General features: G+C 38.3%; 1 protein-coding gene across 4 annotated transcripts in view; it reads right to left on the reverse strand.

Moving 5' to 3' along the window:
- The window catches only part of IQCG (IQ motif containing G), a 59,280-nt gene that overhangs the window by 30,441 nt on the left and 972 nt on the right, over positions 1 to 27,867 (reverse strand). For 2 of the 4 annotated variants that reach the window (XM_037131919.2, XM_037131909.2), the window contains exons 2-4: positions 22,446 to 22,516; positions 21,282 to 21,546; positions 19,249 to 20,656 (exon numbers count right to left, since the gene is read on the reverse strand). In XM_037131919.2, coding sequence (XP_036987814.2) covers positions 19,430 to 20,656; positions 21,282 to 21,546; positions 22,446 to 22,453 — 1,500 coding nt within the window. In that variant the 5' untranslated portion in view covers positions 22,454 to 22,516 and the 3' untranslated portion in view covers positions 19,249 to 19,429. Of the gene's footprint in view, positions 1 to 4,315; positions 4,445 to 10,779; positions 11,016 to 19,248; positions 20,657 to 21,281; positions 21,547 to 22,445; positions 22,517 to 27,867 lie in introns of those variants that run through there. The other 2 variants (XM_037131927.2, XM_053672921.1) reach the window with 2 other exon arrangements.

Consider the following 27,867-nt stretch of genomic DNA (forward strand, 5'->3'; position numbering starts at 1 on the left):
TACCCAAAGTTAGTAAAAGAAAGGAAATAATAAAGATCAGAAGAGAAATTAATGAAATAGAGTTGCCCTAAGAAAAATAGAAATATCAATGAATCCAAGAGCTGGTTCTTTGAAAAGATAAACAAGATTGACAAACCTCTAACTAGTATCATCAAGAACAAAAAAAAAGAACCCAAATTAATAAAATCAGATGTGAAAGAGAAGAAATAACAACTGACATTAAAGAAATACAAAGGTTTGTAAGAAAATATTATAAACAATTATATGCCAACAAACTGGACATCTGGACAAAATGGATAAGTTGCCAGACTTACAATTGTCCCGAAATAAATCAGGAAGATTCATAAAATCTGAATAGACAGATTACACCTAAATAAATTGAAGCAGTAATTAAAAAACTCCCAACAAATAAAAGCAGTGGACCAGATGGCCTCACAGGTGAATTTTAGCAAACATTCCAAGAAGAACTAACACTTGTCCATCTCAAACTATTTCATAAAATTCAAGAGGAGAGAAGGCTCCCAAACTCATTTTAGGATGTCAACATTATCCTAATTCCAAACCTAGGTAAAGATACTACAAAGAAAGAAAATTATAGTCCAATATCGCTGATGGACATAGATGCTAAAATCCTCAACAAAATGTTAGCAAACCAAATACAGCAATGCATTGAAAAGATCATACACCATGATCAAATGGGATTTGCTCCAGAAATACGAAGTTGGTATAGCATTTGCAAATCAATAAATGTGATTCCCCACATAAACAAAAAGGACAATAAAACACATGGTCATATTATCAATAGATGCAGACAAAGCTTTTGATAAAATCCAGCACCCATTTATAGTAAAAACTCTCAGCAAGGTGGGAATAGAGGGAACACATGTGAACATATGTAAATATAATGAAGGCCACATATGACAAACCCACTGCCAGCATTATACTCAATGAGCACAAACTACAAGCATTCCCCTTAAGATCGGGAACAAGACATGGATGTCCGTTTTCACCTCTCTTATTCAACACAGTACTGGAAGTCCTAGCCACAGCAATCAGACAAGAAGAAGAAACAAAAGGCATCCAAATGGAAAGGAGGAAGTAATACTGTCTTTATTTGCAGGTGACATAAATACTATACAAAGAGAACTGTAAAGATTACACCAAGAAACTACTAGCGCTGATAAATGAATTCAGCAAAGTAGTAGGATACAAAATTAATATCCAGAAATCAGTTGCATATTTACATGCCAATAATGAACTAACATAAAGGGAAATTAAGAAAATAATGCCATTCACAATTGCTTCAAAAAGAATAAAATTCCTAGGAATAAACCCAACCAAAGAGGTAAGAGACCTGTACATGGAAAATTATAAGACACAAAAGAAAGAAACTGAAGAATATACAAATAAGTGGAAGTACATGCTGTGTTCATGGACAGGAAGAATTTACATCATTAAAATGTTCATACTACCCAAAGCAATCTATAGATTCAACGTAATTCCTATCAAGATTTTAATGACATATTTCACAGAACTAGAACAAATATTTCAAAAATTTATATAAAACTACAAAAGGCCCTGCATAGCAACACTGACCCTGAGAAAGAAGAACACAGTTGGAAGAATCATGCTACCTTGATTTAGAAATCAAGGACTTCTGGTAAGAGTTTTATAGCACTTTAAAACACAACAAAGAAAATAAACATGACATTATTCTGACCTGGCAATGATATCGTGGAAATGCATTTTGTTTTCCCTCTCTTCACTTAAAGACTTCAGGATATTGGTGAAAGCGCCTGAATTTTGCAGGCACTTTGTAATATGAAACTACACTATAAGACCATAGTTATCAAAACAGCATGGTACTGGCATAAACACAGACACAAAGACCAATGGAATATAGGGAACCATTTCACATGACGTGGAAATGTAGCTCAGCCTCGATGTGGAAAACCAGTGGGGAAAGAGTGGCACACAGGACCACGCCCACAGAGAGGTTTTCCCATGGAAAATCAGGCCTGCATTGTACCTAGGCTGCTATGAAACTTACTTCTGCTAAAACTCCCTCACCCTGAATTAAGGCAGCAAAGGCTTACTGTAACTTCCTAAAGTCTGTGCTAAACCTCTCAAGTATAGAGTGTGACCAGTTCAACCACTTTTCCCCTTGGTCTGCAACATCCTTCTCTTTGAAGTAATGAGCAGCATTCTTTCCTTTGTTATCTGTAAAAGAAAATCCCCTGCAGTGAACCTGTGCATAGTAAATGAGGACTACCCTCCATGTAATGTACCCAGAGAAGCAATAAAAGCTTATTCAGGCAGGGTCCATGTCTGTCTGTCTGTCTGTCTGTCTCTCTCTCTCTCTCAGAAAGTGGCCATGCTATCCCTTTTTCTCCACAGGATTTCTGTAGTCTGTGTGTCTTGCAACCACAACACACAGATCATGCAGGCCAGGATCCGCATCAATGAAACAGAATAGAGAACCCAGAAATAAACCTTTATGGTCAATTAATATTTGACAGAGGAAGCAAATACATGCAATGGGCTAAAGAGAGTTTATTCAGTCAATGGTGTTGGGAAAATTGGACAGACACATGCAGAAAAATTAAACTGGACCGCCTTGTTACACCACAAAAAAGAATAAATTCAGGGGGGTGGGCTGGGATGGGGGTAAAAGGCAGAAAACTGTACTTGAACAACAATTTTAAAAAAGGACAAATTCAAAATGGATCAAAGATTTAAATGTTCAACGTGAAACCATAAGAATAATAGAAGAAAACACAGGCAGCAAAATCCTGGACATTCTCATAGCGATCTTTTATGGGATATATCTTCACAGGCAAGGGAAACAAAAGAAAAAGTAACAAATGGGACTACATCAATCTAAAAATGTTTGCACAACAAAGGAAATCATCAACAAAATAAAAAACAACCCACAGAATGGGAGGACATATTTGCCAATATATCTGATAAGGGATGAATATCCAAAATTTGTAAAGTACTTATGAAACTCAACACCAAAAAAACAAATAACCCAACCTAAAATGAGCAAAGGAACTGTATAGACACTTCTCCAAAGAGGGCATACAGAGGGCCAACAGACATATAAAAAGATGTTCAACATCACTAATCACCAGAGAAATGCAAATTAAAACCACAATGAGATACCATTTCACGCCTATCAGAATGGCTATCAACAATAAATCCACAAGTGCCAGTGAGGAAGTGGAGAAAGAGGAATGCTTTTGTATTGCTGGTGGGAATGCAGATTGGTGCAGCCACTATAGAAAGCCATATGAAGATATCTCAAAAAATAAAAATGGCCCTGGCTGGTGTGGCTCACTGGGTTGCATGCTGGACTGTGAACCAAAGGGTTGTAGGTTTGATTCCCAGTCAGGGCACATGGTTGGTTTGCAGGCCATTCCCCCAGTAGGGGATGCTGAAGAAACAACCACACATGGATGTTTCTCTCCCTCTCTTTCTCCTTCTCTTCTCTTTTTTCTAGAAATAAATAAAATATTTTAAAAAATAAAAATGGATCTTCCTTTTGATCTAGTGATCCCACTTGTGGGAATATATCTGAAAGAACCCAAAAGACTAATTTGAAAAAACATAAGCACCCCTGTGTTCATTGCAGCATTATTTACAGTTGCCAAGAAATGGAAGCAGCCCAAGTGTCTATCAATAGATGAGTGGATAAAACAACCAGGGGACATTTACACAATGGAATTCTATTCAGCTATAAAAAAGAATAGAATGTTACCCTTTACAACAGCATGGATGGACCTGGAGAACATTATGCTAAGTGTAATTAGCCAGTCAGAGAAAGATAAATACCATATGATTTCACTCATATGTGGAATCTAATGAACAAATTGATCTAACAAGCAAAACAAAGACAGACTCACAGAAGAAAAACAGGATGACAGCTAAGGGAAGGGATGGTGAGGGGGTGGAGCAATTGAGCCAAGGGGAAAAGAGAGTGTAAACATGGGCAACAGTTTAGTGATTGCTGGGGGAAGGGTGGTATAAAGGTCTAAATGGTAATGGAAAAAATAAAATGAAGATTAAATTTTGGAAAAAAGAAATAAAAGATTACTGTGGGATATTCTTGATATATTGTACATACCAATCACTGATGCCCAGAAATCTGAATTATTGTCTGAACAGAACTAGGAATCTAACCTGCATTTCTAACTTCTAGTTATCTTCCCTGGAAAGCACAAATTTTATTTGATTTAGAAATCAAGAACTTCTGGTAAGAGTTTTATAGCACTTTAAAATACAACAAAGAAAATAAACCTAATATTACTCTGACCTGGCAATGATATCGTGGAAATGCATTTTGTTTTCCCTCTCTTCACTTAAAGACTTCAAGAGATTGGTGAAAGTGCCTGAATTTTGCAACTCCTGCATGGTATCTGTAATCACATCACTGAGAAATTGCCTGTGAGGAGAAAAAAGATAAGCTAATGATACACATATTTCCCTACATTCACAGAGAGCTACAGAAGTCAGACAAGTGGAGAACCAGAAGGAAGAACAAGTTTGAATTATTTCTGGAATGCCAGAATAGTTTAGTATCAGAAAATCTATGATAGAATTCATCACGCTGGTACAGGCAAAGGAAAAAAGCCATATAATCCTTGCAATAAATGTAGAAAAAGCATTTGGCAAAATTCAACACATTGATTTGTAAACAAACAAAAAGCTCTTAAAATACTGGAAATAAAAGACAACTTTCTTAACCTGAAAAAGTCTACATACCAAGGACTGGCAAACACTGAATGTACAGTATAATTATATACACACAACATTTAAACACATGTAAAACTATAGGTATTGTTCAAATAATGTAAATACATACCTAATAAAAGTGTCACAATTTGCAAAAGAATAATTCTGAAGAGTTTATCTTTGGGGGGAGACTAAGGGGACAGGGATCAGAGGTTTCAACTGTAGCTGAAGTTATTATATTAAAAAAAAAAACTGGGCCCTGGCTGATGTGGCTCAGTGGATTGAATGGCAGTCTGTGAACTGAAAGGTCACCTGTTTGAATCCCAGTCAGGGCACACACCTGGGTAATGGGCCAGGTCCCCAGTTGGGGGCATGTGAGAAGCAACCGATGAATGTATCTCTCACACATTGATGTTTCCCTCCCTCTCTTTCTCCTTCTCTTACCTTCTCTCTAAAAGTAAATAAATAGAATCTTAAAAAAAAATTAGGTTGGCCAAAAAGTTCATTTGTTTTTTTCCATAAGATGGCTTTAATAGTGCTTTAATAGTGCTTTGTCTTTAACTTCACTCAAAACAATTTTGTTAGATTGTATTGTGACAGCTGTCATACCAGCACACATTTAAAAAATAACATCAAATTGGTAAATTTTTGTATAGACATTTTAATTTTGAAGATGAAAGAAAATACATTACATTTTTGGTATGTTATGCTTTATTATTTCAAGAAAGGAAAAATACAACTGAAACACAAAGGAAGATTTGTGCAGTATAAGAAAAGTTGCTATAACTAAGCAAATATATCAAAAGTGGTTCGCCAAGTTTTGTGTTGGAGAGTTCTTGCTGGATGATGGTCATGGTGTGGTAGACCAGTTGAAATTGATAGCAATCAAATTGAGACATTAACTGAGAATAGTCAATGTTATATCATGTGGGAGACAGCCTATATACTCAAAATATCCAAATCAATAAAGTTATTGGTGAAAATGAAAAATGTGCCTTTATTTTATGGAAAAAACCATATAGACCTTTTGGCTAACCCAAAAGAAAGCACAAGCAATCATGGTGAAACGGTAAGATTTGGTGGCTACATTGATATGTATTCATTATTTTATTATTTATATATTTCATCATTTTTGAAATAGGTCATAATTTTTTAAAATATTTTTTTATCTATTCAACTTCAATTTTGAGGCAAGCCTCTGTACAGTCTTTTTTAAAAGATTTTATTTTTATTTTTAGAGAGGGGGAAGGAAAGGAGAAAAAGAGGGAGAAACATCAATGTGTGGTCCCCTGTTGCACGCTCCCTACTGGGGACCTGGCCCACAACCCAGGCATGTGCCCTGACTGGGAATCAAACCAGCAACCCTTTGGTTCACAGGCCAGCATGTAATTCACTAAGCTGCAGCATCTAGTGCTTAAGTGCAAAACTTTAAAACTGCTATTTAATGTTCTGATATAGAGTCAGCAAGAATTACACTTACTATGTTACATTGTAATTTATAAGTAATAACTCATTCAAAATTCAATAATTTTTCTTAATAATTAAGTATATTAAAGTCAACAAACTGAAAATAGATAAGCCTCACACTAAGAATGAAAAGGGCATTAATTAGATCAGGCAGTTTATAAGCAGTACACCTTTCTGTCATATCAGTAAATATGGCCCAGACTGATTTTAACAAGAGACATTAATCTTCTAATGCAGGAGTCCACAAACCCTTTCTTTAAAAAGACAAACAGTATATATTTTTGGCTTTGCAGGCCATAAATTCTCTCTTGCAACTACTCAGTTCTGCTGTTGTAGTATGAAAACAACAATACACACTATGTAAACAAATGGGCAATTATAAATTCCAATAACATTTATTTTCCAAAACTGATTGCAGGCTGGATTTGCCTAGTGGCCCTAGGTAATTATTATAAGCTCTCATTTACCAAAAATCCTTATTGTAATGTTATACCCTCTTTTATTTTTTTAAAAATTATTCTATTGTTGTTCAATTACAGTTGTCTGCATTTCCCGCCCACCACTACCCCGCACCCCAGCCAAACCCACTTCCGGTCCTTGCTTCCATCCTCCCCCTTGGTTTTGCCCATGTGCCCTTTTTTTAAAAATATATATTTTATTGATTATGCTATTACAGTTGTCCTATTCCCCCCTTCATTCCCCTCCACCCTGCACACACCCTCCCCCACCATTCCCCCCTTTAGTTTATGTCCATGTGTCACAAGTTCTTTTTTTTTAATGTTTTATTTATTTATTTTTAGAGAGAGGGGAAGGGAAGGAGAAAGAGTGGGAGAGAAACATCAATGTGTGGTTGCCTCTCATGTGTCCCCTACTGGAGACCTGACCTGCAACCCAGGCATGTGCCCCAACCGGGAATCAAACCAGTGACCCTTTGCTTCACAGGCACGTGCTCAATCCACTGAGCTACATCAGCCAGGGCACAAGTTCTTTAGATTCTATATTTCCCATACTATTCTTGCCCTCCAACCCTATCTATTTTCTACCTACTATCTATGCTACTTATTCTCTGTACCTTCTCCCCCCTTCTCCTCCTCCCACTCCCCTGTTGCTAACCCCCTATGTGATCTCCATTTCTATGGTTCTGCTCCTGATCTAGCTGTCTACTTAGTTTGCTTTTGTTTTAGGTGTGGTTGTTAATAACTGTGAATTTGCTGTCCTTTCACTGTTCATCTTTTTTATCTTCTTTTTCTTAGGTAAGTCCTTTTAACATTTCATATAATAAGGGCTTGGTGATGATGAACTCCTTGAACTTGATCTTATCTGAGAAGCACTTTATCTTGTAGACTGCTCTGCCTGGTTCTAGGAATTGTATCTCGCCTCCCTGTGGCTAAGGGCTAGCGACTACCTCTGGAATGCCAGCCAAAGGAGACAAAGCTTGTCTCTGGTACCAAATGCTGCCTCAGTTTCCTCTTCCTGCCCCCAAAGCTTGGTCGGAAGTCAATGACAGGCAAGACCCCTCATGGGGGGGGGGCAACCTAAGCCAGACTCGATCACTTGGGAGGCCTTTATGGAAGGACTCAGGGGGCTGCAACAAAGAGCAATGGACTCTAGCCCCCCGGCTTTGACATAGCCCGAGTCCCCAAGTTCTCTGGGAGAAGCACTTCCTGGCTCTAATCCCCTTAAGCCAGAATAACTGATGGGGAGAGGTGCAGCTCCTTGCCTTGCTAGAGCATGTCCTGGGGAAAAATCTGGCATCACAAAGACTTCCTGATAAATCTATGAAATCTGCTCTGCTAAGAGTGCTTTCATTCATATGTTAAGGGTTCGAGCAAGAAACCCTAACACTGTTCTTGACAGACTGACTTATACTAAGCCCTCAGATTTCTTTGAAATGTTATCTACTGTTTGATCCTTGCCGCCCTATATTCCTGTGTATTACAACCCAATAAAAGGCCCTGGAGGAGGGGATTCAAGGCCTTTTTCTCCTCGAAGAAACTGGCTACTACCCACGGCCTTTTTCCTCTGGGAAAATGGCCACTTCTCCTCCCTAAGCAGATCACATCATGTGTCAGTCATATATACTCTCATCCGGGGCACACGGCGGGGAGACTTGCAAGGAAAGTAGCCCTCACATTATCTGCCCTTCCATTCTAAATGAAAGCTTTGCTGGGTAGAGCAATCTTGGTTGTAGGTCTTTGGATTTCATGACTTGGAATACTTCTTTCCAGCCCCTTCTTGCCTGTAAGGTCTCTTTGGAGAAATCCACTGACAGTTTGATGGGAACTCCTTTATAGGTGACTGTTCCTTTATCTCTTGCTGCTTCTAGGATTCTCTCCTTCATTTTGATCTTGGCTAACATAATTATGATGTGCTTTGGTGTGTTCCTTCTTGGGTCCAACTTTTTTGGGACTCTGAGCTTCTTGGATTTCTTGGAAGTCTATTTCCTTTGCCAGATTGGGGAAATTCTCCATTATTTGTTCAAATAAGTTTTCCACTTCTTGCTCTTCCCCTTCCCCTTCTGGTACCCCTATAAATTCGGATGTTGGAATGTTTAAAGATGTCCTGGTGGTTCCTAAGCCTCTCCTCATTTTTTTTAAAATTATTGTTTCTTCGTTCTTTTCTGTTTGATCATTTTTTTCTTCCTTCTGGTCCACTCCCTTGATTTGAGTCCCAGTTTCCTTTCTATCACTATTGTTTTCCTGTGCATTTCCCTTCATTTCAATTAGTTTAGCCTTCATTTGTTCATCTGATTTGTGACTAAAATCAACAAGTTCTGTGAGCATCCTGATCACCAGTGTTTTGAACTGTGCATCTGATAGGTTGGCTATCTCTTGGTTTTGAAATGTGCTTCTGATAGATTGGCTATCTCTTGGCTGCTTAGAAGTATTGGCTCTGGGGCTTTGAGCTGTTCTTGAGCCATAATGTTTTGGTCTGTTCGCACCTGTTACATATGAGGGGCGGAGCCTTAGGTGTTCACCAGGGTGGGGTGACCAAATAGCTGGGTTGTGACGCTGTATGCGGGGGCAGTGTCAGAGAGAGGTAATGGTGTTTGTTCCACTCTCTCTTGGATTTTGGTCTCCTCTGCTGATTCCCACAAGCAAACCTGGCCCCCCCTTGTGCCGGCTCCCGGGTGTGTGAGCTTGTGCACCCTCCAGGACCCTGTGGATCTCTCCAACGAACTGTGAGCCTGGGAGCTTCACCCAGCACCTCAACCCCAAAAGTTTCTCCAATTGGTGCTTTTAGGCTTTAATTCCCATCGCTGGGGCCCGAGCCTGTGTGGTCTGTCTCACTGCTCGATCCTTGGCCTGGTTTTTCTGCACACAAATGTGTGACCGTGGTCAGCCAGCCACCTTGCACCCTCACTGGGTCCACCCCTTGCCAGCCCGTGCCTGGGATCTGCCAACAACACCTGCGCGCCTGGGTTGGTCCTGCCGCTTTTTCCTTCCTGACCCCGCTCCACCAGCCACTGACTCTGCCCCTCTTACCGCCTGACTGAATGGTTTGTTGTTGTTGGACTTCCGTACAGTTCAATTTTGTGTGTTCTGGTTGCATTTTTGTTACTAAAACTTTGTTGTCTTTAAACTTGGTGGTACAAGGAGGCACAGTGTTTCCACCTATGGCTCAACCTTGGCCCAAAGTCCCCTCTTTTAAACTTAACAAAATTCTTGTTAGCAAGTCAGTTGACAACAACAACAACAAAATGAATGAGATAGTAGAAATTGAGACTGCCTTCTTTTTTAAAGATTTTATTTATCCATTTTTACAGAGAGGTAAAGACAGGGAGAAAGAGAGGGAGTGAAACAGATTGGTTATCTGTTGCCTCCCTCAGGCCACCACCAGGGATCTGGTCCAGAATCAGTGATGTTTCATTCTGCAGGATGATGCCCAACCCACCGAGCCCAGCCACTCCAGTCAGGACAAGACTGTGTTTAAAAAACCATCAGGATTGTAACTGAAATCAGCCGGTCAATGAAAGACAAATACCACATGATCACATGTAAAACTGGAATCTAATGAACAAAATAAACTAATAAATAGAATCAGAGGCACAGAAACATGGAACAGACTTGACAGCTATAAGAGGGGAGAGGGAAGGTGAGGACTGGTTGAAAGAAGGTGAAGGGATTAGACCAAGAACATATAGATACACGACCCATGGTCATGAACAACGGTGTGGGGCATGACTGTCAGAGTAGGGGGAGGGGAACAAGGGGGGAAACTGAGACAACTGTAATCGTGTAAACAATATTTTTTTAAACATCAGGATTGAAACATAGCTTGAAATTTGTCTACTTTGATAATGTCTGTCTCTTATTTATGGATAAAGCATTACAATAGCTGCCAATTTGTGCCACTATAATGTTACAAAGTTGCTACTATTCTCTTAATAATTTCTCCCTTACTTTCAATTGTATCATACTTCCTCTAGGCAGTGGTTAGCTAAGGGTAACATCAGCAGCCACTTTGGATGTAAAGCCCAATCTATAAAAGAGAACAGCCAGCCACCCTTGCACCCACCCACTTTTTATCCATCTAAAAATACATTCTTACAATTCCAAATATGTTCTCCTTTCTTACCTATCAATTTGAATTTTCTTCAGTGTCTCTGTAGTAGTTATGGTCTGCTTTGTAGGTTTTTGGAGGACAAACTGTTGCGTTTTGTTAAATCCATTGGCAAGTTGGCCTCCTTGTCTGATTTCTGGCAACTTGGGTTCTTCTTTAGGTGAGAATGCTCTGGTTATTTTTGAGGTTCCTGAGACCACTGAAGGTTTTTCCAAACTTTTTTCTTCTAAATTCATTTCATTGTTTTTCTTCTAAAAACAATAAATGATGTTTTATGTAAGAGTGCTTTTAAGTATGAAAGACACAGGGATGAGGACTGAGGGGGAGGAAATGGGAGGGAGGTGGGGAGCACGGGGCAGGGGGGGCTCGGATGGGAGAAATAGACAAAAAACTGTACTTGAAAAATAACTAAATAAAATTTTTTAAAAAAGAAAAATAGTGTTTTTAAAGAGTTAAAAAACCAAAGCTATAAGAGGGTCTCTCCCCACATTTTCCAACCTCATTTTCTCCCACTTGTACTCTGTACTAGAAGAAAATAACCCTTTTATTCAGCCACACCAAACCAAATGTCCTGCTGTTTGTATCTTCATGACTTTAGAAAATATTCCCAACTTATTACCTGGTAAACTTTCAGACTATAACCAAAGGTAAAATTCTTCATAAAATCTATTAGCAGCCACTTATCATATTATAATAATTTGTATAAATATCTCCATTAGATTATAAATTCTACTGCCAAAGCAAAGGTGTCTGAGTATTGGTTCACCTTAAATTATTTTTGGTATAAGATTGGATATTAAATAACTGGTCATCTTTATAACTCCATTATTTAGACCAATGTTTAGGGTATAGTAGACTTAAATGTTCATTGAATACATATGAATCTGAAATATAAAAAATGAATTCATACCAAAAAGCAGAAGTTGATAGCATATTTAGTGGTGTATATTTCAAAAGTCATGTGGGGAAAAGCTAAAGTAATTTAATTTTTTTTAATTTTGATTTTAGACAGAGGGAGGAACATCGATTTGTTGTTCCAGTTATTCATACCTTCATTGGTTGATTCTTTACTTTTTTATTGATTATGTTATTACAGTCTTCCCAATTTTATCCCCCCAACCCTCCACCCTGCACACCCCAACCCTCCAGCATTCCCCCCCTTAGTTCATGTCCATGGGTTATACATATATGTTCTTGGAGTTGTTTCCTATACCATTTTTTATCTCTCCCCATCTATTTTATGACTACTAATTATGCTTCTTCTTCCCTGTACCTTCTGCCCATTCCTCCCTTCCCCCTCCCCACTGAAATCTCTCCATGTGATCTCCATTTCTCTGATTCTGTTTCTGTTCTAGTTGTTTGCTTAGTTGTTTTCCTTGTGTCTTCTCTTTTAGATCCATTTGCTGATAGTTGTGAGTTGTCATTTTACTGTTCATATTTTTTACCTTCTTTTTCTTAGATAAGTCCCTTTGACCTTTCATATAATATTGGCTTGGTGATGATCAACTCCTTTAACTTGACTTTATCTATGAAGCACTTTATCTGCCCTTCCATTCTACATGATAGCTTTGCTGGATACAGTAATCTTGGATGTAAATCCTAGCTTTTCATGACTGAATACTTCTTTCTAGACCCTACTTGCCTGTAAGGTTTGTTTTGAGAAATCAGTTGATAATCTTATGGGCACTCCTTTGTACGTAACTCTCTCCTTTCCTCTTGCTGCTTTTAGGATTCTCTCTTTACCTCTAATCTTGGGTAAATTCATGATGATGTGCCTTGGTGTGTTCCTCTTTGGGTCCCACTTCTTTGGGACTCTCTGGGCTTCCTGGACATCTGTTTCCTTCATCTGATTGGGGACATTTTCCTTCATTATTTGTTCAAATTAAGTTTTCAATTTCTTCCTGTTGTCCTTCTTCTGACACACCTATAATTTGGATACTGGAGCATTTTAGGCTGTCACAGAGGTTCCTAAGCCTCTCCTCGGGGTTTTTTGTTTGTTTGTTTGAATTCTTATTTCTTCATTCTGTTCGGGTTGGATGTCTATTTTCCCCTTTTATTCCAAATCATTGCTTCGAGTCCTGGTTTCTTTCCTGTCGCTGTTGATTCCCTGAATATTTTGCTATATTTCATTTTGGGTGTCTTTCGTCTTTTTCACTTTTCCACCAAGTTCAATCAGCTCTGTGAGCATTCTGATTACCAGCTCTGTGAGCTTTAAATTCTCCATCAGCTAGGTTGTCTATCCCCAATTGCTTAGCTCTCTTTCTGCACTTTTGCTCTGTTCTTTCACTGGGGCATTATTTCCTTGTCTCAGCACACTTTGTAAGTTGTAAGGGGCCAGGGCAACCCTCCTCACTGCACTGCAGGGCTGCCTGTTGGGGAGGAGCCATAGAAGAAACAATGCAGCCCACTTTCCAAAAAACTCTCATGTGAGACAGGGAGTTTCCCTCACCTCAGCAACTGCCATAGTTCACAGTCAATTCTGAGCGTCATTTTCACCTTCAGCCGGCCCTGCTCGAATCATCACGTTTCCTCAGCTGACCCCACCTGAGCAGTCTGCCTCCTTGTCTACAGGTCTGGCTGTTCTGGTAGACTTTTTAATTTTTTGGTTGTTGGATTTCCATGAAGTTTGATTTTCTGGCACTTTTGATTGTTTATTTATTTTAGATTGGTTGTTATCCTCCTTTTGGTTGAGCAAGGAAGCAAAGGGTTTCTTCTATCTACGTCACCATCTTGGCCAGAAGCCACTGGTTGATTCTTATATGTGCACTGACTAGGGGTTGAACCCACAACCTTGGCATATCCAGACAATGTTCTAACCATCTGAGCTACCTGGCTTGGGGTCAAAATAATTTATCTTTTAGATGCAAACTTGAATACTAAGAAGCAAGCATTACCATAGAAACAGCATATGTCTTTTTATTGGTGATTCCTATTTAACCTGTGGCTAAACTCTTAAACTATGGAAAAGCCATATAATATAGTGAATATGCATATGCACTCTGAAACTACACTTGCTTGTTTGAATATTGGCTCTATCTCTCACTAAACCATATTGAATTTAGGCAACTATTTAGCATCCCTATGCCTCCGTTTTCTCATCAGTAAAATTGGTCTAAGAACAGCATCGGCCCTCACAGAATTATTATGATGGTACAATAAATTAGCATACATAAAGGATTTAGAATAGTACACAGAAGTATGTAAGTCCTGCATTTGTTATGATTTGCTTAAATTCTTGTGCTGATCCCATGCAAAGAAAGGTTTGTCTGCATATCAATACAAAAAGCCTAGGCCTTCTTTAGCAAAATTTCAACTAACCTAGAAATGTTTTGTTTTTTTTTTTAAATATCCTTAAAAAGATCAGTAAATACAGCCATGGCTGGTGTGGCTCAGTGGATTAAGTGCCATCCTGTGAAACAAAGGGTATGTGAAACTAGGAATTGCCCTTTGATTCCTAGTCAGGGTATATGTGGAGGTTGTGGGCCAGGTCCCCAGTAGGGGGTGTGCAAGAAGCAACCACATATTGATATTTCTCTCCCTTTCTACCTCCCTCCCCACCTCTAAAAATAAATATATTTTTTAAAAGGTTAATAAATACAGACTCAACATCACTCCTCTTTATATAAAAAATAAACAGATTCAGATCTGAAGAAAACATTTATAGGCAAAGATAAAACTAATTGCTGCCCTAAGTAAGAATTAAATTTCAGCCCTGGCTGGTGTGGGTCAGTGGATTGAGTGCAGGCCGGAGAACCAAAGGGTCACCAGCTCCATTCCCAGTCAGAGTACATGCCTGGGTTGTGATCCAGGCCCCTAGTAGGGGGCGCACGAGAAGCAACCACACATTGTTTCTCGCCCTCTCCTTCCCTTCCCCTCTTTCTAAAAATAAGTAAAATTTAAAAGAAATTACATTTTAAAATATTCCTTTAAATTAAAATTGATTTGATTGACTACAAAGAGAAGCAATAGAATTTTAGCAATTAGACTGAAATTTGTCTGGACATAAGGAAAACTTCCAATACATGGATGGTTATTATTTTAGATTTTTTTGTCTAGGAAAAGAAAGGGGAAATGTAAGGCCTAGGAAGCTCTGGTTTTCTGAATGCCCTAACCATTTTTCCTTTACCTCTATGCTTAAGCATCTGGAAAAGGAAGCAAACGTGTCAAACGGATTTACTGATTACTAGAAATAAATATGAATTTTTAGAAGAAAACTTTAAAGAAGCTAAATGTTCTATCTAGTCCAGCCATTAAAAAACATCTTTATATAGCACACACTATGTACAATATAAGGTATTAAATTCTAAGAGATAAGAAAATGTTATTTCCTTCAAGGAATCTCTTCCCAAACGTAGGTCCAATTACTCCTACTTCTGATATCTGGTATATTAATATAGTTTCATTATTCTATTTCATGACTGTAACAAATGAAAATCTACTCGATGTCTTTAGCTATAAAAATGGCTGTAAAAAAAAGGAGTAATGCTAACCAACCTTTCACCCCGAAGTTATTATAGGGCTAAACAAATAAAGCCTTTGAAGAAAAAATCCACACACATACTAAGGTTTTAAAATGTATATCCTATGCCATACAAGTTAATGGCATAGTAAAATTAATGTATTAGAACACCTATAATACTATGAAGTAAACACAAAAAAAGTTATCTTAAGAAATCCACAATTTTTTAAAATTATGGAACAAACTTGTATTGAGAAAGAGGTTTTAGGCTGCTGTTAATCAAGGTAAGAGAGCAAGCCTTTATTATTTACACTTCTATAAAATCATAAGCAGAACCTCTACTTGAGAAAATTTTGTGACTACTATATCATTAAAAAGAATAAAACAACACAAAAGTTTTGTTCTTTTCGTTATTGGAGTGGTGAGTGCAGACAACCATGGTTTATAAATTTGTGTTTTTCATTCTTTCTTAAATTTCTATAGTGGCAAATTACCATTTTTTATGACTGAAATTAATATTGGTAAGTATTATAAGACTTCATCTTGTTAACTGAGTATCTTCATTAGTTAACTTGTTAACTGAGTTTCTTCTCTTTTTATTTTTGATCCTTACTGAAGGAAACAATGAGTAGGAAGGAAATGCTAGTTTCTTATGTACTATTTGTTAATTATCTTAATTTATTAACTAGAGTATTATTTTAAATGCATTGAAAGGCTGAGTTCTTGGGTTTCTGATCTCTTTGCCATTCATAAATTGATAAGGAAATTAATTTTCTGTGAAGTTCCTATAATATCTATTAAGGTCATTTTAAAATTACTCCAAAACTCAGAATATTAGCATTGGATGTGACCATATAGATCATTTAGCTAAAATTCCATCACATTTTACAAGTGAGAAAACTAAGACCAACACGGTAAAATGAATCCCTCATAGCACCCAACTAAACTGCAAAGGCCTCCTGACTCCAAGTCCAGTGTTCTACTAAGATCTTGTATAAACTTGGAAAATTAAAAAAAAACTTTGTAAACCCAGATTATATAAATAATAACAACAATAATTTTTAAATCCTAAGGAGCAATTTAGGATTGCTCCTAAAGCTTTTGTGCTGTTTTATTCTTTTTAGTGATACAGTATTTAGCAATTAAAGGGAAATTTAATTATCTACTCACAACAAATATATACTTTTCTGTTAGACATAGAAAGCAATTTACCCTCTCATTAATATAGCAATTTTCATTTGTCATAGAATCAGAAATAAGAATACTTTCTGTACAAATTATATAATTTTGCTAAACTTTTAAAAAATATTTTAAAATATTTTATTATGCCACTACAGTTGTTCTATTTCCCCCTTCATTCCCCTCCACCCTGCACACCCCATCCCCCACCATTCCCCCCTTTAGTTTATGACCATGTGTCTCAAGTTCTTTAGATTCTATATTTCCCATACTATTCTTGCCCTCCCCCCTATTTTCTACCTACCGTCTATGCTACTTATTTTCTGTACCTTCTCCCCCCTTCTCCTTCTCCCACTCCCCTGTTGCTAACCCACCATATGATCTTCATCTCTATAGTTCTGCTCCTGATCTAGCTGTCCTTTTAGTTTGCTTTTGTTTTAGGTATGGTTCTTAATAACTGTGTTTGCTGTCCTTTCACTGTTCATCTTTTTTATCTTCTTTTTCTTAGGTAAGTCCCTTTAACATTTCATATAATAAGGGCTTGGTGATGATGAACTCCTTGAATTTGGTCTTATCTGAGAAGCACTTTATCTGTCCTTCCATTCTAAATGAAAGCTTTGCTGGGTAGAGCAATCTTGGATGTAGGTCTTTGGATTTCATGACTTGGAATACTTCTTTCCAGCCCCTTCTTGCCTGTAAGGTCTCTTTTGAGAAATCCGCTGACAGTCTGATGGGAACTCCTTTGTAGGTGACTGTCCCCTTATCTCTTGCTGCTTCTAGGATTCTTTCCTTCATTTTAATCTTGGCTAATGTAATGATGATGTGCCTTGGTGTGTTTCTTCTTGGGTCCAACTTCTTTGGGACTCTCTGAGCTTCCTGGATTTCCTGGAAATCTATTTCCTTTGCCAGATTGAGGAAGTTCTCCTTTATTAGTTGTTCAAATAAGTTTTCCACTTGTGGCTGTTTCTCTCCCCCTTCTGGTACCCCTATAATTCGGATGTTGGAATGTTTAAAGATGTCCTGGTGGTTCCTAAGCCTCTCATTTTTTTTTTTGAATTGTTTCTTCATCCTTTTCTGTTTGGTCATGTTTTTCCTCCTTCTGGTCCACTCCTTTGATATGAGTCCCAGTTTCCTCTCCATTACTATTGGTTTCCTGTGTACTTCCATTCATTTCAATTAGGTTAGCCTTCATATGTTCCTCTAATTTGTGACTAAAATCAACCAGTTCTGTAAGCATCCTAATCACCAGTGTTTTGAACTGTGCATCTGAAAGTTTGGCTATTTCTTCATCGCTTAGATTTACAGGCTCTGGGGCTCTGAGTTGTACTTGAGGCATGTTTTGATCTGTTTGTGCCTGTTACATATGAGAAGCAGAGCCTTAGTTATTCACCAGGGTGGGGCCACCCAGGTTGCTGGTTTGTGACGCTCTAGGTGGGGGCAGGGTCAGAGAGGAACCATGGTGGTTCCCTCTGCTGCTTCCTGTAGCTGTGGCCTGCTGGGTCCCTCACTGCTACCTCCTTCACTGGTTTGTCTGCGCTCGAATGTGACCCTGATCGGCTCTCAGTGGGTCCAACACCTTGCGCCCTCAGTGGGTCCACCCGCTTCTCCACACCTGGGATCCGCCCACGGCTGCTGGCGCACCTGAGTCAAGTGCCCAGGTTGGTCCAGTGGATCTTTCCTGCCCGAGGGCACTCTGCTGCTGGCTCTGCCCCTCTTACCGGTTTGGCTGAAGGGTTGTTGTCAGACTTTGTGTAGTTAAATTTTCTGTGGTTTGGCTGTGTCTTTGTTGCTAAAACTTTGTTTTTATTTTTTCTTTTCTTTATTTAAAAAACTTTGTTTTTAAACTTAGTTGTGCGAGAAGGCGCAGTGCTTCCACCTACGCCTCCATCTTGGTGGAAGTCTCCAATTTTGCTAAACTTAATAAATATGTATTTGGGGGCTCTGAGGGAATCATTAACTTTGTCACTATAGACATTGGTCCACTTCCATGTGAAAAGTAGGGAGCATCTACATACACTTAATATTCTACAATGATGCTGTCCATACTCTATAATGACACAAACCATGGTAACTTACACAGAGGGAAAAGTTACTGAAATAAAAAGATTTTTATCTCAGTGGATTGAGCCCGGGCCTGCGAACCAGACAATCACGGTTCGATTCCCAGTCAGGGCACATTCCTGGGTTGCAGGCCAGTTCCCTGCAGGCCAATTCCCAGCGGGGGACGCATGAAAGGCAACCATACATTGATGTTTCTCTCTCTCTCTCCTTCCCTTCCCCTCTAAAGATAAATAGATAAAATTTAAAAAAAAAAGATTTTTATATTCATGCTCCAAGAAGCTCCCCTAAATATTTGTTTTTGTGTGTATGAGAATTTATAACTCCACAAAGCTACTTTCTTCTTAGATCAATGTAGTACTTTTAATATCCACACTAGAGCATTCAGATTACTGAACTTTCAGAAGAGATTAATAAACAAACAGCTATCCTCTGTTAATTACATAAAATTCCAAATCTAAGCGACTGTATATGCACTTTCATAGTTTAGGGCTGCTCTCAAGTTAAAAACCTTTTCTCTTGTTTCAGAGATATTTACATCAAATTAAGACATTTACAATCGTTCATAGATATGACAACCCAGATATCATTTTCACCTATCCTATGCAAGGGAGTTTAGCATTCCTAAGTTTCTCTAATAATTAAGCATATTTTCTCAACATAAATAACACAAGCTATTCTAAGTGTTTTACATTTATATCATTATTTTAAAATACTAAATGGGATGAAATTATAATTAATGGTTATATTATATTTAAGCAGATTATGGAATCTATCACACAAATCAATTCATGTCAACACCATACTTTACTCAAAAACAACTTCACAGGCACACACAAAATAGAAAACACAATTTGTTTTCTTTTTTAAATTTAAAGAATACTATCTACTTGAAATTACATTAAACAATTTATTTTCACAAATCAGCCAATTTCCAAACCCTTTTACTAATTTTGGCATTAGGAAAGTTCAATCCATTCGAATCTTCTGTTTTGTCATCCTATAAATGATGCTATCATATCCAGGATCCATGTTCCAAATATTGTAAGAGATGATAATCACAGCCAAGGCCAAGGCGATCATTATCCAAAGTATCATGTTGAAAACCACAGGATACTCAAAATTATATTGATATGCAAGTTTATAAGGACTTGATGGGTTCCCCTGCTGTTTTGCCTCAAGGATAGTCCTTGTCTTCCTCACAAAGGATGTGTCAAATGATCTGACAGTCACCAGTTCTACCACTGCATTCCCATCATAAAGATTATACATGTCATCTGCAAACTTTCGCAGAACATCAAGAAGGACCTTAGAAGCATCTCTGAATTGTTCAGAACCTTCTCCGTAATGTTTCCCAATTTCATCCAAACCTGCCAGCTCTAGTACATATAAATCAGGAGAATGATCCTTGGCTAGATGCTTATGTTGAGACAACAAACCTGGAATATCACACAGAACTTGCAGTTCAGAAAAAAAGAGCAGATCAACATCATTGTTTCCACTTAGAGAATTGACGGGAAGTGAATTAAGAATAGAATTTTCTTGAAACAGGCGATTGTGGAGCTGTGCTAATGTGACTGAAAGATCTTCAAAAACTGAATTTGCCTTCCCCATCATATATACTCTTTCCTCACTGGGAGCCAACTGTAAAACTATAGGTGTTTCTTCAGAAAATAAGGAGTGAATGGAATCTGCAATATTGTCAAGACTAAAAGGAACTTCATTCTCCAAAGGATATGAAATGGCACTGCCTGGAGGTAGAGTGAGTTTATCCATTCCCTTCACTATCACCATAATGGTAGCTTGAGGACGACGAAACAGGTTACCGATGGCAAGTCCTGGCCAAGAAAGCTCTTCTTTCACAGAGAAGCCCATGGCTAATGCAGCCACATCTGGAATTCGCTCTCCTGGTATAGGCCAACTTCCGTTGCGGAAAACAACATACTCTGGTGATCTTAATATAGTAAACTCATTCCCCAACACACCTGCCACTAAGGACAGAAGCACTAGGAGCAGAGCCATGGTTCTGCGCAGGCCACAACAGTGCAGGGCAACAGGCAGCCGGCTGGAGGAAGGTGAGTGGTCACCGCAGCGCCAGCGGGTAACATGCTCTGGCTGGTACTGGCTCCGTGAGACAGCTCCATCATCATGGTCACCTCCACTGGGGCAGCTGCCGCTTTCTCCAACAATCTCCAGCTACCAATAAATATGTATTTGTATTTAAATTTTTTATTTTATATCTATAACCTGTTATTAAAATTAGTAAGTTAAGAATTTATAAAGCTTTTGCACACTACCAAGTTGAGTTTTTTGATAACTCAGCAAGTGCTTTGAGAAGTCTGTAACATCACTGAAAATGAAATAGCTGAGAGTGTTGTGACGGGTATTCAGAAAGGCAGACTGCAACATATTCTACGACGACAACAAAGTAATTTCTGATTAGAGCAATGTTTAGAGGGTCCAGTAATTCAATTTCCTCCCACTAGTGTCAGTGAGCTTTTAGCAACTGACAAATACAAACAGATAATTCAGTAATTTGTCTCACCTCAGAGCATATACTGTATTTATACTGATTTAGCTATAGGCCTTTTGAATAATGCCATCCTACTGAAAGACAAGGACATTATGATTGGTAATGTACCTTGAACTACGGATATTTCGCTCCAGCAACTTAGAGCCTACATTTTAGGTAATTATTACAGCCATTTATCTGAGATAAAGATGCTATTTCCCAAGTTAAACTTAATGACACAGGTACTATAAATGATGAAAAAGAAAAACAAACAAAAAAAAGATTAAATAATAGTGAGTATATATATACCATGAGGGCACTTTGTCTTCTTTCACACTGAACTGGCATAATATAGTTTAGAATAGAGAGCTGGTCTATGGTATCCTCCAGAACTGCAGAGATCCTCAGCATATCTAGAATGGAGAGTGGCTCTATAACTTCTGGAATGGTATCTATGTCTGCTTCTTTGGCTGTTTCTTCCTCTTCTACAACACTAGGTGGTTCGCCTGTCACTGACACAGTCACCTCAGAATGCCAAGTTTTTGGAGGAAGGCTTGAGACTTCCAGTTGGCCTCTGCGGAAAGAATAAAGAAAAAATAAGTCAGCCACCAAATGTTTTAAAATTACTTTAATTCAAAAGCACAGGCAGCATGCACACTAGCTCCTGTGAAATCAATATTATCATATATTATAACCAAGATAAAGCACAAAAGTAGGAGTCTGCATGTGATTCTGCCAAATACTTCTCGGTGACATTTTGATCAACCATAGGCAAGCTACTTACTGTTTAATAAAATGATGTAATCCATGAAATTTGGCTATGCTTAACCAATTTGAATTTAAACCAAAATCAACTTTTTTCCTAGCAAGATCTTTAAATGCTAACCAAGCATCTCATGATTAGTGAAAAACAGAATGTGCTAGATGGTCTCAAGGAGGCCCACATGATTCTCATCTTCATGCCCTTTTGTAGTCTCCCCCACATTGAATAGGACTAACCTATGTAATGAAATGGATATTGTGGGTGCCAAGGCTAGGTGATAGAAGACATTAAGGCTTCTACCTTATTCTCTCATCTCTCTCACTCTGTGGAAAACCAGCTGTCTTGTCAAGAGGAGAGTGATGTGGATAGAGTCATAAGGGTGAGGAACAAAGGCCTCTTGCCAACAGCCAGCCAACAAGCCAGCTCTATAAATGAGACAACTTGGCTGTGAATCCTCCTGCTCCAAGTCTCCAGATAATTGCAGCCCTGGCCAACTTTATCCTTATGAGAGACTCCATGCTAGGACCATCATCTAAACTGCTCCCAAATCCCTGACCCACAGAAACTCTGAAATAATAAATGTTTATATTTTAAGTAGCTAAGTTGTTGGGGTAATTTGTTACACATCATTAGATAAATAATAACAGAAATTTAACATAAGGGATAATTTAAATAAATATACACAAAATAAATTAAAATTTTGAACATACTCTTCCATTCTTCTTAAGTTAGTTTTGGTAATGTCCCAGGTACATTTATAATCTCACAAAAATGAAATAACCTAAAATGAGAAGAAAACATTGAGATTAGCTTGAGTACTGCGTAACATTTAAGTAATTTCTATACTCTTTTTCATTCAGAGAAAATTAAAGAATTACAAGAGCTGTGGCTTATCTCCTTTTTGCTTATTAGAAAAGTCCTAGAGATGGAAGAATCATCATCTAGTGCAGTTCTATTAAGTTACTGGCTTAATTATTAGAAGATAAGTGCAATCTGTGAGTCTCTTCTTAAGGGAAATTAATATCTAACATAGTTTTCATATTTTTATTATATTCTGATTTTTTAAATTGGTAATCTCTATACAATGAATTTACTTTTCTGTTGTACTGATAACTAAAGTATTTAATTAGATTACTCTGTTCCCTTGATCTGTCCATAACAGACTTACTCCAGCTGGAATTAAAGAATATTTGAGATTGCACCTAGAAGAACATATTTATCCTGAAAATCAGTTTAATTCATCTATCAAGATATTACCACTCCTCAAGCCTGTTGGTGTCGCTCAGTGAATTGAGTGCCAGCCTGTGAACCAGAGGGTCACTGGTTTGATTCCCAGTCAGGACACGTCAGGACACATGCCTGGGTTGCAGGACAGGTCCCCAGTAGGAGATGCGTGAGAGGCAACCACACACTGATATTTCTCTCCCTCTCTTTCTCCCTCCCTTGCCCTCTCTAAAAGTAAATAAGTAAAATCTTTTTAAAAATGTTATCACTCCTCAATAAAACAAAGTCCTTTCTGCTTAAAAGAGCTTTAAATTCTCTATGGAAAGTTTTAATCTACACTGACTAAATAGTAAATGGTAAGTTTTCAGTGTGATTTTGTCCACGGTAAAATGATCCTGAGAAGGGTGGTAAAAATATGTCTCACAGAATGAAAAGTTCGTATGCAAAAATTCAAACATAAAACAGAATGCTTATGTAAATTGGAAAAAAAAACCCATACTGCAAACTAGCCAAATTTTCTGGTGCGAGGGCAGTCTCAGAAGGAAGTAATGTGATGATAATAAGACTCTTTTCTTTTGTTGTGTTATTTTTCCATTTTTTCAGTGTGGGGTACAAGTCAATGTGCTTCACATAGGTAAAACAGGGCTATGTGTATGCAGTATCTAGTGCTTTTGTGCTGTTTTAGTGTCTCGTGATATCAACAACCTCCAATCTAAACCATCACCAAGTCCTGTGGATTTAACTTATATTTCCATATTCCCCAACTCCATGCTTAACCATGTTTCTTGCTTGAACTACTCTAAAGACCTTCATATTGGAAGTTATCTTTTCAAAATGAGACTGATCTTTTACAATCGAAAACCTGATCATGACTCTCCGTAGACCCCATCAATAGTTTGCCATTGTCTTAGAACAAAAATTAAAAGTCTTTGCCCATAAGGCCTTCATGATATGCTCCCCATCTTTGTTCCTCTCCAGATCCATTTGGCACTGTCCTTTTCTTGCTGTCATGGCTCCAGCCTCAATGGGCTTCCTCCAGTTCTTCAACATAAAAGAAAAACAACAGCCCTGGCTGGTGTGGCTCATTGGATTAAGCGCCAGCCTGTAAACTGAAAGGTTGTAGGTTTGATTCCCAGTCAGGGTACATGCCTGGGCTGCAGGACAGGCCCCCAGTTGAGGCATGTATAAATCTGATGTTTCTCTCCCTTTCTTTCTCCCTCCCTTCCTCTAAAAAAAATAAATGAAATATTTTTTAAAAAAGAAAAACAACAAAATGAAGTTGATACTGTCAAGAGAGCAATCTAAGAGGGAGCCAGAAGTCCTCAGGAAGCTGAGTTAACTCATCTCCCTTTATGTGAAACTGAACTTTTCAACTGGGCTAACCTGAACAGCTACATCCTGATACAGTTCCTAGATATGACTCTGCATCAATGAACTCTCCATTAAAAAAAATAAAATTTCATACAAAATTTAACTCAAAACAGATCATGCACTTAAATGAAAATATAAAATTACAACACTTTAAGAAAAATATAAAAGAGCATCTTCAGGATCTAGGGCATCCTTTGTTGAAAGGGCTATCATTCCTCTACTGAACTGCTTTGCAATTTCTGTAAAAAATGACAACAAACTCACAACTTTCAAAAACTGAACCTAAAAAAACAAAAACAAACTAGGCAAATAACTAGGACAGGAACAGAATTACAGAAATGGAGATCACATGGCGGGTTATCAGCTGTGAGAGAAAGGAGGATAATGGGAGAAAAAAGTACAAGGAATAAGAAGCATAAGTGGCAGGTACAAAATAGACAGGGGAAGGTTAAGAATAGTATGGGAAATGGAGAAGCCAAAGAACTTACATGTATGACCCATGGACATAAACTAAGGTTGGGGAAAGCTGGTGGGAGGTGGGGTACAGGAGGTGGGAGGGGAATAAAGGGAAGAAAAGTGGAACAACTGTAATACCATAATAAAATACACTTTAAAAAAATAAAATTTTCACCTAGCAATAGACATCACCAATTAATCATGTATAGCATCATAGTGTCAGTACACTTGCCTGCACCAATCACAGCTTTTTCAAAACAACTTGTATGATCCCTTTGGAAGCCCCCCTTTTCTGTCTTTACAAACTCTCCCTTTCCTCCCTAGAACATAGTTGGGGTTTCTACCCAAAGCTTGTGTCTCCCAGACTACAACTCCTAAAAAACACCCCAAATAAAATCTTTTGTTCGCCTTGCAGTTCTTATTCAAAATTGGTGTAGAACTGAAGGGCAAACAAAAGTCCCACCAGGTGGCAGCTTAAATCATTGGCATTTTGCTAGGTATCTGCCTTTTGCCCCTCTAGATCCATGTCCACCATTGTCTGTGCCCTGAGACTGATCCTTATGAATCAGTGGCAGATTTCAAAAGAGATCCCAAGTATAAGATTGTAAAGTCAGGTGTTTATTCCCGCAGCTCCCTCCCTATCAGACTACCATTTGTTGGCTGTTTCTCTACCAAAGGCCAAGGCTCTTGTCAGACAATCCTCTCCATATTACTCTCTTAGAAGCTCAGGTAACTTCTTTCCATGTGCCTACAGACTGCATCATCCCTTATAACTTCACTCCTGCCTGCACTTTTGTAAGCAAACTCCTTATTAAATTCTCTTCAACTCTGCCAATTCTTCCAAGGTAACACTGACACAATGTCCTGCAATGACATGCATACATTTTTATATGCAATATGCAAGATCTATCCAGAAAAAGTCTAACCATTGTTAATACTACAAGAACAGTTTGCCCAACATCAGTGTAACCTGGCAGCCAAGGAGAGAGGACTGGAATGCGAGTCTGTGAACAATGATGACGTCACTGTACTAGTCATGGGAGTAGTAGACACCATTGAGTGAGCAGGTGTACTGTGTGGTCACTGCACTCAAAATGACTGAGTGAGCCCTGGCTGGTACAGCTTACTGAGTGTGGGCCTGCGAAGCAAAGGGTCGCCAGTTCAATTCCCAGTTGGGGCACATGCCTGGGTTGAGGGCCAGGTCCCCAGTGGGGGACATATAAGAGGCAACCACACATTGATGTTTCTCTCCCACTCTTTCTCCTTCCTGTCCCCTCTCTAAAATTAATTTTAAAAATATTTTTTAAAAATGACTGAGTGAGTAGAGCAACGACTCTGCATTAAATTTTGTTTTACACTTGCACATTACTCTGCAGAAACTATTCAGACAATTCAGAAGGCTGCAGCTATGGGTGACTGGTGATTGGCAGCTTTATCATGACAACACACCAGCTCATGCATGTCTTATGTAGGGTTTTTTTGTGAAATATCAAATCACCCAGGTGACTCAGCTCCCTTACAGCCCAGATATAGTGCCCTGGGACTTTTACCAAAACTAAAATCATCTTTGAAAAGGAAGAGATTTCAGACAGTCAATGAGATTCAGGAAAATACGCCAGGGCAGCTGATGGCAATTAAGAAAACTATGTGATGTCCTAAGGTGCCCACTTTAGAGGTCTGAGGTGTCACTGTCTCACGTACAATGTTTCTTTTTGTTTTGCATCTTCTTTAATAAATATCTCTATTTTTCATATTACATGGCTGGATACCTTCTAAAAAGACCTCATATATATATAGAGAGATAGATAGATTATACACAGATGAAATTTACCTATAACATGGGTTATATATTGATATTTTGATTCTATCACATTTTGCTTAAACATAATTATAATCATGATCTACTAATGGGTCACTACCTGCAGTTTGAAGAATACTTTAACTGACGCTTCTGCAAGTGACACTTTCCCCAACTCGTTAGGCTGGATCAGGATTCCTCTGTTCCAGCACTCACTGTACTTTCCTACAGAGCTCTCTTTACAATTTGTAATGTTTATGTCAGTTACCCCCCACTAGACTGTTAATTTCAGTAAGATCAGGAACCATGATAATGATACTATTGTATCCTAATTTTCAGGCACTATGCTAAATGAGCAAAGGAATAAAACTCACAATGTGTTATTCTTCCCAAGAGTACTTTCCTAGTACATTTAATAGTGGAATTGCTAGCACATTCTCTAATAGTGGGACTTCTAGTCTATTTTTGGGACAGAGAAAATGGATGGGGAAGAGTAGGCTATAAAGGCATGTAAACTCTATCCTAATGTATTTACAAGGAGCTAATTTAAAATATGATTGCTCTGCACCTCTTCTTTCTCATTTCTTATCCATTGGCAAATCTGGTGGATACAGAATGTATTTTAAAATCTGTATTTTAAATACAGATTGTATGGTAAAAAATGTATTTTAAATACATTTAGAATATATTCAGAATTCCAGTACTGATCATCTATGTCTACACCCGTAATTTCTCGTCAAGATATTCACAATACCTTCCAAATGATCTCCATGCTGGTGCACTTGTTTTCCTTTAGACCCAACACAGTTACTCTGTTAAAATGAAAAGTCAGATTGAGTAATTCCTCTGTAGAGAACTCTCAAGTGGCTTCCCATTTCAGAGTAAAAGACTCCTTTTCTTTTTAAAAAGATTTTATTTATTTATTTATTTTTAGATCGAGGAGAAGGGAGAGAAACATGGATCACTTGCCTCTACTAGGGACCAATCCCACGACCCAGGTAGGGGCCCTGACCAGGAACGAACCAGCGACCCTTAGCTTAGCTGAACAATGCCCAAACCACCTGAGCCTCACCAGTCAGGGCTAAAAGCCTTTCAGTCCTCCTTAATTTTTTTCCCATATAGAAAACTTTTCTCACATTACCTTCTAACGTGCCAAATACCTTACAGATTGTCTTGCTCCCCCTACTAGAAAGTAAGCTCTATGAGGGTAGAGATTTCTGGGGCTTTCTGTTTACTGCACTGTCCTCCAAGCCAACAACAAAGTTTGGGACCCGGGAGTCATT

This window comes from Artibeus jamaicensis, unplaced genomic scaffold, assembly GCF_021234435.1.
Source record: "Artibeus jamaicensis isolate MK-2021 breed Jamaican fruit bat unplaced genomic scaffold, CSHL_Jam_final contig_793, whole genome shotgun sequence".
Taxonomy (NCBI): domain Eukaryota; kingdom Metazoa; phylum Chordata; class Mammalia; order Chiroptera; family Phyllostomidae; genus Artibeus; species Artibeus jamaicensis.